The sequence below is a fragment of the Alosa pseudoharengus genome, unplaced genomic scaffold (genome assembly GCF_046254945.1).
Source record: "Alosa pseudoharengus isolate Yale_2024_CS ecotype anadromous, Long Island Sound unplaced genomic scaffold, YU_APseudo_1.1 YU_APseudo_1.1_scf_2, whole genome shotgun sequence".
Classification (NCBI taxonomy): Eukaryota; Metazoa; Chordata; class Actinopteri; order Clupeiformes; family Clupeidae; genus Alosa; species Alosa pseudoharengus.
In genome coordinates, this window is record NW_027468663.1 from 15707565 (window position 1) to 15726112 (window position 18548).

Here is an 18548-nt window from a genome sequence, read left to right on the forward strand (position 1 = left end):
TAAATATCGGCCCTAATAATCGGCCAGGCCGATAATTGGTCGACCCCTAGCTCTGAGGCCATGTGTTAAATTCCCTTGTATAAGTATATAGCAGTGTTTTTCAACCACTGTGCCGGGGCACACTAGTGTGCCGTAAGAGATCATCAGGTGTGCTGCAGAAAATTACCCAAATGTCACTCACTGGTCCAGAAAAGCAACTGTTGCATCAAAGAATTTATAACCACATGCTCTCATTGATTGTATGATTGCACTATTTGTGGTATGCAGGCATTGTACAACGGGGGCCCCATATCCAGTATTCACAGAATCATCACATATCCAGTTCATAACAACAGTTAAATTAGATATAGTCACCTACAAATGAAACAGCGCGCTTGTTTTATTGAGCAGGTCTTGCATAGAAGCCATAATAAGGCCATATCTGTGTATTATTTGAAATTTTAGGCTATGGTATGTTTATTTTTTATTCACACAGGATGTTAGTGTGCCATGGCACAAAAAAGGTTGAAAAACACTGGTAGTATATATACTCTTTTGATCCCGTGAGGGAAATTTGGTCTGTGCATTTATCCCAATCCATGAATTAGTGAGAAAGTTAGAAACACACTCAGCACACAGTGAACACACAGTGAGGTGAAGCACACACTAATTCCGGTGCAGTGAGCTGCCTGCTACAACAGCGGTGCTCGGGGAGCAGTGAGGGGTTAGGTGCCTTGCTCAAGGGCACTTCGGCCGTTCCTACTGGTCGAGGTTAGAACCGGCAACCCTTCGGTTACGAGTTTGAAGCGCTAACCAGTAGGCCACGGCTGCCCCGTATTAGTGTTGCATCTGATAACATGAGGAATTAGGTGTGACACTGGCTAATTGCATTAATGCATATTGCATTAATGTTAATTGCATTATTGCATATCTTCACCTGCACTTGCATCTTTAGCAAACACTCTTTCAATGCAACAGCAGCTATTTATTTAAAGACACGTTAGCTGACCAAAGCGAGTGCTTATAGTTATGAAGAGGTCTATCGAGAACCCAGATAAGATGATGACATCAACACGTGACATCAGCAAGTCTAGTCTTTTACTCAGCCTATACTGAGTGACTGGGTGACATGCCAAAGTCCTCTCGGTGGATATTGTCTGCTCCTCATTTTTTCACATTGTTTGTGTTGAAAAGCTATTTTATCTCATTATGAGTATTTGATAATGATTTGTGACCTTATCAGTTATAATGCAGATAACTGTATTCTTCTTTTTTCTTTTCGTCGTTCAGGGTGAGTAAATGTTGAACACTCCTCTTTGAACAAGCAAAGTTTTGTAGAAAAGCAATGTCTTAATATACTAACAATCAACTAACAGCTCACGATCTTTCATTTTGTCAAAATGTTCATTCAATAAATTCAATGTATTCAATAAAGACACACACACACATACACAAACAAGAGGTGGGAGGAATGGAGATGTGTCTTTTTGAGTATGTATATTGGTGAATGTTTTGCATATAAATACAAATGTGATTATGTTATGTTAAAGTGTCTCCAGGTGTGACAAGTGCTGTTCAGCACACAGTGAGAAGAAAGGAAGGAGATACCGTTACTCTGCAGACACAAGACACTGGAAACAAGGATAGGATCACATGGCTTTTTGAAGGGAAAATGATAGTGGAGAGTCCAGCCACAAAGGGAGATGTCTACAAAAATGATACAGACCCATTTAAAGGCAGACTGCAGCTGGATAATCAGACTGGAGCGCTCACTATCAGATCTGTTAACTCTGATGATGCAGGCATATATAAACTACAAATCTTAAAAAAAGGAGTCATGTCCACTTGGGAGTTCAACTTCTCTGTGTACGGTGAGTCTAACCTCGGGTTATGTTGCTGTATAATTGTATAAATAAAGTTACACCAATTAGACTTGTATCTCTGTTAGCTCCTGTAAGGTCTCCCACCTTCAGAAGGGGAATTTCTCAGAAATCCTCTCAGTGTGCAGTGGAGTGCTATGTGAAGAATGGCAGTGAGATGAGCCTGTCTTGGTACAAAGGGAATGAGCTGCTGAACGAAACCAGCGGTCCAGATAACAAGACGGACCCTACTGTCACTCTGATGACTGAGCAAGAAGATAACGGCACCTACTCTTGTTTGGCTTCTAATCCAGTCAGCAATATAACAATCCAACTCAACATTTCTGAGGTCTGTGTCCAAGGTAAGTCAAGCAGCTATTCATAGAACATTTATGATTTTTCTTGCCGTATGGTTTGTGGAGCATTACTAATTATTTGTTAAGTCATGCTGTAAATACAATTCGACATAGCCCACTGTAAGCCCATTTAAATTTAAACCCCATTTTCATTTTATATTTATTTTAAGAGATCTTGAGAGTTTGTCTTTATCTTGAGATAACGAAACATGCGGGGTGAGGTAATGACACAATTAGACTTTTCAGGGAAAAGATAATTGTTTTCCAATGAGTAAAGTAAATGGCCCATGTGTGGCATGCTGCAGGCTGTACAGAACCTCATTCTGGGTAGACTGGGGAGCAGGAGTAGCTTATATCAATTATTGCATCACATTTCTCAAGGCTTGGTGCTAGGTTGCCTTGCTAGAATATCCACATTGGAAATTTTGTAATAGCCTGACAGAATATTGGCTTGACTTCACATTGACAAAGACAAAGTCAAAGATACGATCGAGATATTGAATTAAATACATTGTTATCTTGAGAAACAAATTATTCATTATCTTGTGGTAATGACATTTCAAGAAAACATGGCATCTTAAGTAAATATGAACTGATGGCATCCTGTTTCCATGGTACCTAAGCTCTTTACATCTTTCACAGCTTTAGACATTGCCACAGGTTCTACATTCCTACAAGTCCTTGGAGGGCTATGCATAATTCTGCTGGTTGGCCTCCTTGTGATGGCATTATATTGTATACAAAAGAGAATCTCCGTAATTAAGTTTGAAGGCAAGTGAAACATCTTATATACAAAATAAACAAATACAAATACCATACATTATGTGAATTATATGGATATATCCAGGCCTATGATAATGCAAACAAAGAAATAACTTACATACCTTTTCCTATTTCTTAGCTGACCACAGTGTTGAAGAAATAAACTATGTTGATATCAACATTCCGGGAAATGCATTAAAACCCAATGTGCAAGTAAGTTGATAGCTGCAAAGAGGAAGTTAGATATCTGTATATTTCATTTTTGTCATGATTTTTCCAAATAATTTAATATCTGTTATGTGTTTATTAGTTTATTAGTGAATTTAATAATGAGGTTATTAGAAACTCAGTATTATGCAAATAAAATCTCCCCATGTGCTCTTCACAGATCGAATTCACCAGAGAAACTGAAACAGAGAAGTTGGTGCAGTGCTCAGATGACATGGTAGTGTACTCAGATGTTAAGACTCTGTGAGGTGGTGAGAGATTATATTATAATATAATATAATATAAAAGTAAGTCACATTGTGTTAGTGTAGGAACAGAAATTTGTCTAGAGATTGGAGAAATTAAGTCTCAGCCAGCCGGGAGTAGAGTCAAAAATCTCAGAGAGCTTTATTCACGGAATCCGGAGACCTACGTCGTGTTGCTAACAGATGCAGTCTGATGTTACAAACAAGGAATCACTTTTTATACCCTCATGACAAGACAAGACATGACATCTCCATTAATGGTACGCAAACCATTTTACGACCTGGGGCCTCATTTATAAAAGTGTTGCGTAGAAACCATCCTTCAATTGATCTTAGATAATTTCTGAAATGATCGTACGTGTGATTCAGAGAAAACGAACGTACGCACAAAAAAACGTGCGTACGCCACCCTTCCAGATGTGCCCATTATAAATCACAAATGAACGTCAACATGTACGCAGCCAGATGGTTTTAGGTCTCCGCCTTGTAAACACCCCCTCATCAATATCAGTAGCATATGTTTTAATGAAATCAATGGCCTAAAAGCTGTAGCTTATGTAAAATTATATATGGAAAACATTGTATAGGCCTAGCCTACTGTATGCCATCTGATGTTAACTAGCCTATATGCGTCAGTTTGAATAGCTTAACTAATTATGTTTTTTCCAGCAAAGCTTTCTGGAAAGAGATCGTATGCATCCATGTCCATTGTCCTCTGCTCGCTTTCATTCCTTTTGCTTGCAGTAATGTGAATAATCAACATTTAGTATGTTAAGGCCTACTTTGTAGAAGAAAAAAAAATGGGTAGGCCTAGCTTATGAAGGAAAGACCTCTAGGCCTATATAATCCTGTATGTTATGGTACAGTAGGCTACTGTACGTTTCCAATATGACCCAGGGTAATATGCTGATTTAGCCTACAAAACAGAGGACTAAATTATAAGCATGATATGTCATGTAGGCTTAACGTTTCTTTTAGGGTAGGCTATGTTTTTGCTGAAAAAGTAGCCTAGTTCGCCGGTCATTATTCATTCATTCTGCATATCTTTGCTATCATTTTCTTTCAGTAATGTCCAGTGGCTTAAACATTGTCCTTTATTGTTTGCTTTAGGCTTACCTTTATATTTTATCCTACATTATTCAACTCATGTATTGTCATCTGATCTTGGGCACTGCCAGTCAAAAAAAGCAAACAGGTGCGCGCTCTGCACCTCTTTACGCAACTCCGACGCAACACTAAATATGAAGATGCCCTGCTTTCAGGGGATAACTTCCGTCCCTTGGTTGTGTAGGCTATATATGATATAAAATATCTATAGCCTACATAGCTTACATTCAAATATTACCTTTCTGTTACGAAGCTGGGAATAGGCCTATGAGCGCAAATTAGGATGCTTATTGCTTATTGCTTATAGATTGCTTATTCCAGGCACACTAGGTGATGCTGTGGTAACATTTTGATATCAAACTGTTACCCTTTGATAGCTTACTCATTTGCACTAGGAATTTTGCTGAGCAGACACACAGCATTGAAGTGAGGAGAACATTTTTAAATTTCATGGGTCAGAGTAAATTTTCATGTTGGTGTTGTTTTTGTATTGAGAGCTTGTAGGATATTAGTAGTTCAAAAACAAAACACTCATTAAAAAGCCAAAGGTAGTAGCTTTATTTTGAGTCATATTTTTGCTATCAAGTTAAAGCCATGTGGCAGCTAGGTTAACATTTTTGTCAAGAGGTCAGTTGGGGATGGTTGTCACATAGCTCGTGGGGTTGGTTGTCACATGTGTTTGTTGTCACTGTGACACAGTTGTCACTGTGTTTGCAACTTTGTTTGCAACTTACATGATAATAAAGAGGTTTTAGCACTGAAAATTATTTTCATTTTATTTCTCAACACAGTAGACAATTCAAGTAACTGATCACCTCCTTTAATCCCATTGTTTAAACATAAGGGGCATTGATGACAACTATCATAGGGGTGGTATTCATATTAAAACGTATTTGCAGTTTCTAGCTTAAAAAACTAAAAAGTTATACATCATTTTTTAAGATCCCATTTTAGCACTGAAATCCCATTGAAACTCTATAGGGACAACCAACCCATTACCCTGTGACAACCAACCCCGTGATGGGGTTGATTGTCACATTGTGTCAGAGTGTCTTTGATGGTTAATTGCTCCCTGTTACAATACATTCTAAAAGTAAAAATTATACACATTTAAAGCCAAGACCCCAAGCTTTCATTTCATGTAGGAATTACTGCTGAAAGAGTTTTTGAAGATGAGCAATTCATGCATGAGTAAAAATTGTGACAACCAACCCCGGTCTCCCCTATCCTATATTCCCAATACTGCACAATAACCTTATCAAACTGTTCGAATGCCTTTTTTGTGAGAACCGGCAAAATTGTAACACTTTTTTATTTTTCCAATTCAAACTCGATTTACACAAAGACGATAGACTTGAGAGATGTGAAATTTGACCAGAACAGAGTCGTACATGTCTACTCCATGAAAGTTGAAACAGAATTTAAAAAATATGTTATAGTTTGTCAATAATTTAACATGTACCTTTATTACAACCTTGACGCAGCCATAAAAAAGTGCGGTACAGTTGTAACAGTATAGCGTCATGAATGTAACAGTGCTAAAATCATGAATCCTATAACATATTTTAACACAAAACACTGCTGGGTTAAACAAAGAGCATCTCTTTTCATATAAAATCAACAAAAAAACTCCAAATGTATGACTGTTACAGCTAATTTATTGCATTATTGATTAGCCATTGCAGACCATATGTTACGGTGTTATGCTAGCTCACAATAACCTTTATGCTTATTTTGGCCATATCTATGGAGCCCAGGAGGTGTCACTGCAAGATATTTTTGTGTATCGAGAGAATGTGCACTCATTTTACTAAATCGTGCACACGTTTTACTAAATTGTGCTCTCAATTTAGTAAATCGTGCGCATGATTTAGTAAAACGTGCACACGATTTAGTAAATTGTGCGCACGTTTTACTAAATAGTGTGCTCATTTTACTAAATTGTGCTTTCAATTTAGTAAAACGTGCGCACAAGTTAGTAAATTGTGCGCACGTTTTATTATATTGTGCGCTCAATTTACAACAATTTAAATGAGAGCACAATTTAGTAAAATGAGCGCACAATTCACTAAATCGTGCGCACAATTGACTAAATCGTACGCAGGTTTTACTAAATCATGTGCACGATTTACTAAATTGAGAGCACAATTTAGTAAAATGAGTGCACAATTTAGTAAAATGAGCCCGCGCTTTCTGGATATACCAAAAAATACCTTGCAATGACACCTTTAGGGCTCGTACATATCCACTTGATAAAACCAGTAAAGTTGATAAACTGCTTATTTCTTACATGTCTGAAGCATTTGGTCCAACAGTGATATTTCAAGTTGCTGTGTGAACTTTAATTGGGTGGTCGCAGCACAAAAATCATAATCCATAACTCGCAATGAGAATGTTCGCGCATGCGCGATAAAATCAGTTCATTTTGCCATAGAGACTGGTGTTACAACTGACCCGCACAGGTCATGTTTTTATTTTCATTTAATTGCATTTGCTGTGACTATATAAATCAAATGGCACTCATATTAACTTGAAACAGAGGGATTGAAGATATGAATGACATGCTATTGAAGTCCACACGCTGAAATTTCACGAAGCAAACTTGAACAAACAGTTGCGGTTAAAAAATAAATAAAAAATCGCGATGCTTGAATTTTGCACCTTTTTGCTTAATATCTCTGGTCGTATTTATAGTAGACCATTCATATTTGGATGGCTGTAAGATTATACATAATTACATGATATGTGTCTGTTTCCGTTTCCGTAGTACACCATATCTTGAGAATAAAACACTGTTACATTTGTACCGCTGTTACAATTGTACCAGTTCTCCCCTAGGTCTTGGTGTTTTTTTTTAGATATTATGAAATAAGTAGCCTAAGCTATATGTTTTTTCACTTTCTTAAGTGGGCTATAGTTCTCATTAGCAGTTTTATGCCAAACCATGAATTAAGCTGCGTCCAAAAACGTCTTTAAAAATCTTCTGATATTGATCATGCATGGCAAAGAAAGACATGAGATCGTTGGTCTTGGAATTTTGAAAATGCATCGCACTTAGACCTCAGATTACTTGCAGTAGGCCTACCCCGGCATTACCACAAGGAAATGGTCGTACATCAAGTTTGAACCTGACGTGGAGATAAGCAGTTTTCCACGTCAAAGACGGTTTTATAAATCTGAGCGTTGGCATGGATTTGAGCGTAGGCTACGCACGGTCTAAGATCAAATCTGTGCGTAAGAACGCTTTATAAATGAGGCCCCTGGTTACTCAAGCAGTTGACCATATCTATAAGTTTGTATCCCCTAACGACCGACATCTATGGAATCCAGTCAAGATTGACCCCAAGACAGTAAATAAGGTCTTGGGCGCCAGCCCGCCGGAGCAGAGGCCTGGCCGTCCTTCTCTAAGGCACACACAAGCAGCATGATTTCAACACCTTGAACATGGCATTCCACATAAATCTCTCCTTCTACTTTCTGCTTACAGCAGCATTTCCCTCTTTAACATGTTCACAGAGCACACCAAAAGACTAAATGGATGAATATAGCACACACATATATGGGGAACACCTTTAAGGCCACAATTTCTTACTACATTAGTTCGCTGTGCAGGCTAGACATTTGATAATTATGAACTTAAACCTTTTGCTTTTCTCTTTGTGCTACTCTAAATTTGGTGTATTTGGGGTCCACAGTCCTGTATTTCATTTACACATTCGGTAGTTCTGTTACTTATGTAACAAATTCAACTTATATTTTTGTATTTTAATGTAAGATTCCCAGACAGGGCTTTTGTCCCGACTGAGAAAAAAAATTGTACAATTTGTTTATCCATACTAATGTATGTTACAGTTTTTCTCAGTCGCTTTGGTGCTTTTCTCACATCACTATTAACATTTGCACAGCAGTTAGTGCAATTCTCAAAACAATTAGTGCAAACTGCAAAACCTAGTGGATGACCTGCAAAAGCACGTCACTTGCTTAAAATGGATAGTCCATTCCTCAAAAGCAGGTATTCATGTCAATGAAACTGTCAGTGTCATCAAAATGAGAAGTCTTGACACCATCGTTTATGAACAAGATAGTCAAATGGCTTTGTCATGTTTTCATTATGACAGTTCTCTCAGTGTTTTCCAATGCAAAAAAAGGTCAGAACTCGGTGACACTACCTGAACATGCTCAAGACAGCACTATACAGTACTTGTACAGCCATTTGAAAACTACAGTAAAGTTACACATTGCTGTAGTTAGGTGAGTAAGTGAGTACAAGACACTGAATACGTACATTTTTACTGTATGCTCTTTGCAATTCTACAGCATTGTGACATAATTTGATAACTAGTTCAACAATTTTGTATGTAATGACTCAAGCAATGAAATGAAGACTATTAGTTTTATTGTGAACGACTATTCAGCATTCATAAGTATAGTTCATTTTGACTGACATGACATAAGCAAATGATAATGTTAAAAAACAGCAGAGAATTGTATGAAAGCAACTGATACATGTCCAAAAGTATTTGCAATTTGTTCAGAGGAAGGATAAATTGCTACTATGATGTGCACAAATGACTAAATGTTGTGGAGGTTGAACTAATAGTTATGAGAATTTTCATTCTGATCTGAAAAAAGCACCAAAGCGACTGAGAAAAACTGTAATGTTGTGAATGTTAAGTCCATACATAAATGCAGTGTTGAACCTGAAAACTCCAAAGGGTCTTGTCTCAACTTTATTAATATGTTCATGAACCATGAGTTGTGCTGCAGCCGCTGTGGTTGACTTAGAATGTACATTCCTTTGATCTCACAAATGGCATCAAAACAGCTTATTTAACACATAGTGTTGGTGACTATGATGACACACAGTGAACTGTTTTTACTAGCTGATTCTAGTGTTCGAAAAACATTTTGCTAAAGGTCCTACCCCTGATCACACAACCTCATCAACACACAATATATATATATTTATATAAAAATATAAAATATAAAATCAAGCTGGTATTTTCGTTGACATATACTTGAACCTCCTCACCACCCCAAGCTGGTTAAGCACTCTTAAGTCAAGGAGCAACACAGGGGAAAAGATACATATCTAGACACATACTGTTTACTCACAACGTTTTTTGTTCCTGAGATTAACACAAAGACAAGTCACATTTCCTGCAATTTTTGAAATCTCTACTTCCTGACAAATTACTTACAGAGGACAGGCAAACAGTCCCAATGATAGAGTACTGTTTTCGCATGTTTATTGTTATTCATGTTCTCTCATATACCGGGTATGTGTTTTTGTTTTCTTAGAGGCTTACTTCTTACACAAGTTATAACACAGGACATAACAGAGAGGGGAGATGATGGTCTACTTTTCTTTCACCCTGTTTGCAGTGGGTACACATATCGCAAGACCGCACATTGACATTGCTCAGTTGATGTCAGTATATTTGTGTTGATGTGTTAATATTGTATTTCTGTAGCCAGTGCAAACAGTTTCATCATGTGAATAGTTAGGTCAGACAAATTTGTACTGATGTGACACGAAATAACACAATTGAAATACTTTCCGCTGTACTTAATCTGACAAGGCAACTGAGACCAGGGTCTTAGTGCCAGCTGTGCACTCGAGACTTCCTGTAGATTAAAAAAAAAAAAACGGCACAGCGGTCCCTTATATCCTGTGGTTGGATACACAGTAATTTGATGATTCATATCATGGTGGGAAACAGTTTATGCCTCTTTAAATAAGACATTTATAAGGTCATGTTATACCTTTAGACAGATTATAATAACTGAAGATTACTTTATTTTTTTATTGAGAAATTACACAGTATGTCAGTGTAGCAATATGGCAGTTGCTTAAAACATCTTGGATTCAATAATTTATTGAATTATGATTTAATGTTTATTCAGTCACACTGTCTTTGTGCAGCCCATATTAGCCTATCACAGGGGATAACAAATATGTAGCAACACTATTTGGAGAGTTACTGTGGATTGGAGTGGAGTTTTGTGGATGATAAATAATTATTCCTGTGGGTGCCTATAATTTTAATGTTTGCAAAACAGTTCTGACCACTGACAACTGTTTCCTTGTTTTCAATGTAGAATGTAAACTGTTGCCATGTCAAACTAAAATAAACTAGCTAAACAAAGGGCTTAAATGCAATGTAACAGTCCCTGGTTCAGAAAAGGCACACACCACAATATGGAAAGTACCAGCTCTTCTCAGATGTCTCTTCTCTGTGGCTCCTGATAGGTTTGTAAGACTTGTTCATGCGATCTGCATGAAACCTGCACCATGGCTACATTTAAAACCAAACAGGAAGTCACCGCCTTGTGTGCTATACGGATGACATAAAGTAGCTGTTGCCCTATATTCGGTGCAACATAGATACGCTGTATGTTGATTACCCGTCAGCACATATCTAACGGAATTACCCAATCTGATTGCAAAAATAAAGGCTGTTTATTATTCATTATTACACAAATGCTTTACATAAGAATTTATAACAATAACAGAGGATATGTAAAAGTGAGTGATAACAGAACCTGTTGGCTTTGTTTTGTTAGACCAAAAACCAAGACCAATGATGCACCCTGCTATAAACATATCAGTAGTAATGGTCTTAGTACAGCCCTGTAGGTTGATTATGATTGATTTTAAAAGGCAGAAATAAGTTCACAGCATGTCTAGAGACTATCTGGAAACTCTTATTGTAGCAGTTCCAGTAATCAGAGAGCACTGATTGGATGTTTTGATTTCCTGTCAGGAGACATCAATGCCAGTGTACTTATTGATTTATTTAGCAAATATTTGAATTCTTATTTAGCATCTTTGAATTATTATGTCAAATAGACTATACCATCTGATTCACTGCCTCTGAAGTGCTCCACCAGCAGGGCAGCCATGACCACAGTTACCAGGGCAGATAGCACCAGGCGCACCACAATAGCGTCGCAGCACTGAGAACACTTTCCACCTGAGAGAGCGGAACAGAGAGAACAAGGAACATGCAGTGAATGTTTTTTCTATCATTGCATTTTTGTGCTGCACTACAAGCTGTACCTGTGTGTTGTGTGTAGAAGGAGGTCCTCTGTACCTAGTAGGACTGTTTGGTTGTTGACTGGATTAGCAGCCACACAGGTGTAGACAGTGGTGTCCTGCTCTTCAACCACCAGGGGGAGCCTGAGAGTGATGTTGATGTCTGGACTGCTGGTCTTGTTCAGCAGCTCATTCCCTCTGTACCAGGATAGGGTGACCTCTCTCCCATTCTCCACAAAGCACTCCACTAAAACAGCCGATGGCCTGATGATTGATTGATTCCCTGGTATGGTGCTCAAGACAGGCTTGGAGACTGGAGCTGCATGGGCAAAGAGAAACTATTGGCAAACACAAGCTGTCTTGCCATGAGAAGTTAACCCATGACTGGTAAGCATCTGCTTACATGTTCAGAGAAATAGTGGAAAGGAAAACATTTAAGACACACCATAAACTGCACACTGAAACCACGTGACGTTTGAAAACCCTCCACCTGTTACATCAACGCGATAGATTCCTGAGTCTTTGGCTGTGGCATTCCTGATGGTCAAACATCCTCTTTCTTTGTCCAGCTGCAGTCTGTCCCTGAATCTCTCACTGAGCTCTGTATTTATGTCCATCTGGTAAATCTGGGCTATCAGAGTGCTTGGATTCAGATGACCATATGACCAAAGAACCTGGTCATCTAACTGAACCTTCTTGTGTGCAGATGTGTGAAAAGTGAAGCTCTCGCCTTCCCTGATCTTCATCATCTGTTCTTCAGATTCCAAAGTAGGCAGCAGAGCTGGAAACAGAATATGAAAACAAACCACAGGAATGAGAACCAGGTTGGGTTTGAGCGGAAATCACAATAGCCTGTCCACTCCACTGCGTGGGAGGTCAGAAAGAGGTCATGGAAATTTCACATGTATGTTTTGTGAATCCCTTCAAGCTTTCTATTCACTTATATGAAAACAAACAGTAATTTAAATGTGAAAACCATCCTCAAACCAGATCCATCTATTCACATATATTAAATATCTGAATATATGAAAGAATGAAAGTGGTCCAGATTGATATGTTTTGAGTTGTATTCTAAGGTTAACATGTTCATAATGTCACTAAATTTGTTGCTGTGATACAAATTGATATGAATTAATGAATTAAAGTTTCAAAATCTATTTTCTTTTTGCCTCAGTTCTGTATTTCAGAAGTAAAATATAAAATCAAACCAAATCCTTTACCTGTAGCAAAAGACAGGAGAGCCAGAGTGACACGAAGCATCTCTGTGACGTGATGGTTGCATATAATACAGCCTATTCATTCTAAGTGCAAGTTTAAGTTGAGGTGTTTGAGGAAGTGGGGCTATTCTCCTCCATCACTCAGACTGTTAATGGAAAATGAGAATGCTAAAAGGGAACTAAATCACCACAAAGTCTGTCTTTGAGAAGAGCATTTGAAAGGTGTAACTAACATAACATGTACATTACACTTTCTTCGACAGGTGTCAGATGTACTTGTGGTATACAGATGTAGACAGGGTTGAACAGCAAGTCTATGGCAATTCAGTTAAGGGTTATATAAGGAGTTCACTGGGACAGAAATGCTACTAAGGATCCTATGTAAAAGAAGTCAGAAACCAATTTGACCACCGTAACTGTAGTGCTATTTAATTTAGTATGGTAGTTCAAAACCATACCGTATCAGCTTTGGGGGTCATACGGGGGCTTCAGTTACATCTCTGATTGGCCAGCAGAGTTCGGGAAAGTGCCCCCTCTCTGAACTGGAGCTCACCGCCGCCTGGTTTGGAATAGAAATTTGTGTGATGGTAGAGATGGACATGTTTTTCAGAAAATATCTCACACCCTCACACACATACTGAACATTCAAATGACCCACTCATCCTAGATACAGTATATTTATTTTGTATACTTACAGTTGCATTTGTTTTTAAATACTCAGGAGTCAGCAAAGACCCTTGTTTTTATTATGACATTGACATTCACAAAAAGAGGCTGTAGACACACAACAGTATGTAGGTATCATAAGGCTCATAAATAGACCAACACAAATGTTACACAAATAGCAATTTAAATGAGTTTACTGTGAAAATGATGGCCTCTGTGCTGTCAGTGAACACAGGATGTGGTGGAATGGTTCTTGCTTATCCTGTAAACTAAGTTCACATTTAAGCTTTTCACCCTCTCTTCTTCACATATCTGTTACACCATTGAGTAACAGTCTATGCATAATGTGTGTCTGCACGTGTGTGTATGTATACACACAATACATTGAAGAAGGAGTATCTAGAAGGTATATATACGTATGTTGAATGAACAGTAATTTAATTTAACAGCCTACATTAAAATACTTGACAGTATCAATCAGACATATAAGACAATGTCATGACAGCAGCTGAAAAACCTTCAATTGGCATAAGAGGCTTCAAAGTCTTTTTCTCACCCACGTTTTATCTTCCTTTTTTACCCCTCCCACCTACTGTCTTCCTTGCTCTCTTTTCTGCATCTATTTGCCCTGGGCTGACTTGCTCCTTCAAAATTCTGGCGGTTTAATTGTTTCCCCACCCCCCTGAAGTTCAGAGTAGTAAAACAAGCAGCAGTAAGGTGAGTACACAAATTTACATTTATTATCCTATCTTTCCGTAAAGCACTGAGCATCTTTTAGTTCACTCTGTTTGCTAAACATTACATTTTGTCTCTGAAGGATTGTTTTATTGCATTTCTTTCCCTATTCCCATTTTAATATCCATCAATGAACACGTCTTCAGGAACCTTAGGTTTCCAATTTTAATATTACATGTTCTAGGTAATATTTACATGTTTAAAATAACTACACACAACATTTGTGTGGAATGGTTTTAGCGTTCTGACACAGAAAGCTTTGATAATTATCACAGCCTCAGCAGCATCTTTTTTTGTCTCTGAGGTTATCAGTTCTTCTGGTAGTGTGCACTCTGACCTGTGTTTGTTGACCACCACAGGCCATGTCTCTGTGGTGACATCTTTTTTTTTATCTATATCAATATCCTGTTCTGTAGCTTATAGCAGACCATGTGCTTGTGTTTGAGGTTTGCCGTTAGTCTGGTCATAGTGACAGTTGTAGTGATTAACCAGTGAAGAGATTGTGTGATGAATCTGTACACAAAACACAACATGGAGAATACATATACAGCAGAGGGAAATAAACATTCTTTTCTTGATTTTGGCATGTGTGGGTTGAGCAGGAAAAAAGTAGAGGAGTGAACCATATCTAGCCATACTCGTCTCAAATCGTGTTTGCTTGCATTCTGCCAGTAGTCTCCTAAAATATGCAGGTATAAACCCCCACAAGTGCCTTAAATCAGCACTCAAATAAAGACTATGATATGGTATTTGAAGACATATTGTTCCACCGAAGACATTGCAACAGTGGATGTGAATGACGGTAGGCGTGCCATGTGCACTTTTTATTTCCTGTCTTGCTTTGCAGATGGAACAGCAAAGAAGCCACTTCCTGTGTGTGTTTGTGTAGGTGTGTTCACTTGTACTCAAAAAAGGCAAGACTGGTTGCTGCTGTGACCTGTACATCTTTAGACGTTATTCCTTTAATAGTTTCCTTGGTCTTCTGATATGGAAGCCACAAGTTAAGTTCAAAACTCTGAAGTCATAGTCTTGAGACACTAATTCAATATGCTGAGGCTAAAAAAAAAGTATGGCCAGCAGAATCAATAGACATTACCCCAAAGCTTATCATATGGAGGCCAATCCATTAACTTTTTGACGTGAACTGCGAAATTATTTTTCTAAAAACATCTCTATGGAGAATCACATTCACTTCACTCAGGGTTAGGAATGAAACCAGTAGGGGGTGATGATATTTCTCTGCCTTTATTCTGCTCTTAATCCGCTATAGCTACGCAAAAGTAATTTTAGGCAAGTCCCTCCACTCGGCGGCCATATAGCAACGCTTTTTGGGCACTAATCGGGCATCCTATTCAGTAGAAATGCGTGAGCGCAAGGCTTCACAACACCAATCTTGCTCCAGCGGCGAGTTCACAACACATGATCGGCAAGATGTCTTCACAACACACCATATGATTGGCTCAATGTATTCACATGTCGACGTTTTGCCGAGGAAGGGGTGTGATATGTGTTACAAACTAGCCCCATGCATTTCTATGGAGGGTATTTTGAGTGCTGTGTCTCCTCATTAGAAAGTCTCTGGCTACGCCTCAACTCTGTAGTCTGTACAGGAATGCTAAGTGCAGACTGATGGCAGAAATGTGCAGAAAACGTCATTGCTGACCTGTTGAATGTAAACCACAACGGTTAATTTAAACACCATCATCATTTATCATCAGTTATTATATTTATTTTAATGAAAAGGAAAGGGGATGTCAAACTCATATTAGGCAGTGAGCCGGATTTGTTGAAATGAGATGTTGTGGGGGCCATCATTGTCATTATCATTTTTCTGCATGGGTATCAGTGTTGTTTGATGATATACTCCTTTACTATGCCCACTTATGAGCAAACAAGTACAAATCATGTACTGCAGTCATATACTGCTCGTTCTCTCTTGAAATACCCGACTTTTTTCAGTTTTTTCGGCCTCTTCTTCCTTCCTGAGGATGGTTTGTAGTGTTAGGTTTAATCAGTTATTAAATCATAGATATTTTTTATTAGACATTGTTGAAGACAACTGGATGCGAATACCAAAATATCTGGGGGGAGCCTGTATGAAACCTGCTGACGGGCCTGATCTGGCCCACAGGCCTGACACCCATGCGTTAGACGTTAAGTCAGCTGCACACAGACCTAAGCCATAGTCCTTATGGGCAAGTCCCCCCACTCAGCCCTCTTGGTAACACACTGCGGGCAGTTAATCAGGCAGCTATTTTCCTATTCAAGTGAATGAAGAGGCATACAGGAAGGGGTGGGATATGTGTAGACTACTGCCATATTGATGTTACAAACTAACCCCATGCATAGATGATTCTTTGAGTGCTGTGTCTTCTCATTAAAAAAGTCTCTGCCTAAGCCCATCTGGAATGCAGCCCACGGCATGTTTCCTTATTGTGGTTTGCTCACCTGCTCACTTAGCTCTTAAGGGGAGAGGTTAAGCTAACAGGGGAAGTCACTGCATCAGAACACTGATAATGATGTCTAACCGCAATTTAGTCTTTATACGTTTTCAGAAGTAGTTTTCCAACAAGGTGTTTTAAAAAAATACATAAATATATTTATATATTTGTAATCTGCAATTCATATTTTTCTTCTCCTCTTTCAGATATAATGAAGCCCATCATTTCTTTAAGCTGGTTGAGTCTATTCTTCCTTCTGACCCTGTCTGCCCTCCAAGCTCTACCTGTCACCACACCAACCACCACCAATCTGTCACGAACACCAGCAGTCAACTTAATACAACCCTCAGGCAGTTCAGAAACTCACAACAATACAACTAATAACACATTACCCTCCATTATTAACCCCAATAACAGGACCCAAGAATCCAACCATTCCACTATAGAGCCGGCGAGGGCCTCCAAAACCCAGGTGACTACAACAACAAACAATCCCAGAACCATTACTCCTGCCGGAGTAACTACTGCCACAGAAACTTCTACCACAACAACTACTACCACAGCAACTACTACTACCACAAAGGCTCAGACCTCAGAAAGAGGGGGAGCTGGCACGGCCGTGGTGCTGGTAGTTATTGTGCTAGTGCTTTTGGTTGTCTTGGTGATCGTCTTCAGGTGGACGACCCGGCAGAAGGGCAGAGTAGGGGATGCCGCCCGTCGCTTCTCCACCGGCCTGCAGGGGCAACTGAGGAGAGTTGTCACGGCGATTGAGGGATGTCTAGGTGTAAGTCTGTGGCCTCAGAAACGGATGGAGAATGAGGAGGGGGGAGAGGAGGAGGAGATGAATGAGAACAACGATGCAGCAGGAGGCAGGAAGGTACAGAGAAGCAGCCAGGAAGATGATGATGAGGAGGAGGAGGAAGGGGACCAGAGAGAGGAGGATGGCGACTCTTCTGATGACTATTCAAGTCTGGAAGGCACGGATCTCCGGGAACGAGCCAGACAGAGACAGGAGGAAGACGGGAACAGTGAAGAGAGGGAGAGAAAGACAGAAGCAGAAGAGGAGCTGACGTCGGTTGCCCTGGACGAGGAACACAAGGAGGGGGACGGGGGGATTGATGTGACTGAACTGTGAAGTAACCGGTGACCAGATAGGAGGAATATTTGGCATTTGTTTTTTTTTTGAAAAAGGAAAATTTTAATGTTTGAGTATTTCAAAATTTGAACATTGTTGTCAGCTGAGATGTATCGTAAAAGCACCTATTACCGCACCTTTCGTTCGAAAATTCTAAAACGATATTTTTTAATACTTCAAAATAACATTAGATAAATGAACCTTACATTTTTCAGTAGCCATAGGTGTGTAGATTTTAACAAAATCTGCTTTGGTTCTTACCCGGGCTTTTACTGCCTGAAATATTGATTTTGTTTACCACGCCCAGAGTTTAGTGCTGCCCTTTCACACGGTTATCAACGGTTAGACCAAGAATTTTTGTCGCAAATCAAAATTCCACTGGAGCTCTTACAACACTGTTACAGCTCTTCGAGTCATGGTAAAATGTCATTTTTGGTACATAGCTAATTTAGATACACTTACGGTGTGGGTGCTTGCGCTTCTTTAGGAATCTGCCGTCTTGGTTTGTATAAAAATGAATATTAAGTGACACATACACGTAAGACGTTGGAAATAGGAGACAGGTTGTAATAGGTGACGTTCCGATATGTATTTTAACCCTCATGTAGAGTTTGACCAATCTTTGTTTTATTTTAATGTTTGAATATTTCAATATTTGAATATTGTTGTCAGCTGAGATGTATGTATTTGAACCCTCATGTAGAATTTTATCAACCTTTGTTTCAATTAATAAAGTGATATTTACATTCACTTTTACTATGAATGTACAACCATGACTT

At 38.9% G+C, this 18548-nt stretch overlaps 2 protein-coding genes across 9 annotated transcripts; one reads left to right on the forward strand and one right to left on the reverse strand.

Annotated features, from left to right (window-relative positions):
* The first annotated feature begins 1101 nt into the window (after positions 1-1101).
* LOC143133952 (CD48 antigen-like) lies at positions 1102-18525 on the forward strand. Of its 6 annotated transcripts, none has more exons than XR_012988570.1 (9): positions 1102-1270; positions 1530-1850; positions 1928-2200; positions 2837-2965; positions 3096-3169; positions 3345-3435; positions 12336-12479; positions 14147-14175; positions 16841-16885. XR_012988570.1 is itself a non-coding variant. In XM_076293946.1 (8 exons), the coding sequence occupies exons 1-8, from the start codon at positions 1228-1230 to the stop codon at positions 17013-17015; spliced, it is 1101 nt and encodes a 366-aa protein (XP_076150061.1). In that variant the 5' UTR covers positions 1102-1227; the 3' UTR covers positions 17016-18525. The 6 variants fall into 6 exon arrangements, 4 of the variants coding, with proteins under 4 accessions (XP_076150061.1, XP_076150064.1, XP_076150062.1 ...); XR_012988571.1 differs by having other exon boundaries at positions 3345-3401; XM_076293946.1 differs by lacking the exon at positions 12336-12479 and having other exon boundaries at positions 3345-3401; positions 16841-18525.
* On the reverse strand, positions 10981-15399 carry LOC143133953 (twitchin-like). 3 transcript variants are annotated; one of them, XM_076293952.1, is made up of 5 exons: positions 14015-15399; positions 13251-13351; positions 12021-12356; positions 11600-11894; positions 10981-11513 (listed from the first exon to the last, which is right to left on the reverse strand). In XM_076293952.1, exons 3-5 carry the CDS (start codon positions 12322-12324, stop codon positions 11405-11407), a joined length of 708 nt encoding a protein of 235 aa, XP_076150067.1. In that variant the 5' UTR covers positions 12325-12356; positions 13251-13351; positions 14015-15399; the 3' UTR covers positions 10981-11404. The 3 variants fall into 3 exon arrangements, with proteins under 3 accessions (XP_076150067.1, XP_076150065.1, XP_076150066.1); XM_076293950.1 differs by lacking the exons at positions 13251-13351; positions 14015-15399 and adding an exon at positions 12796-13235; XM_076293951.1 differs by lacking the exons at positions 13251-13351; positions 14015-15399 and adding an exon at positions 12796-13234 and having other exon boundaries at positions 11634-11894.
* Positions 18526-18548: the final 23 nt, after the last annotated feature.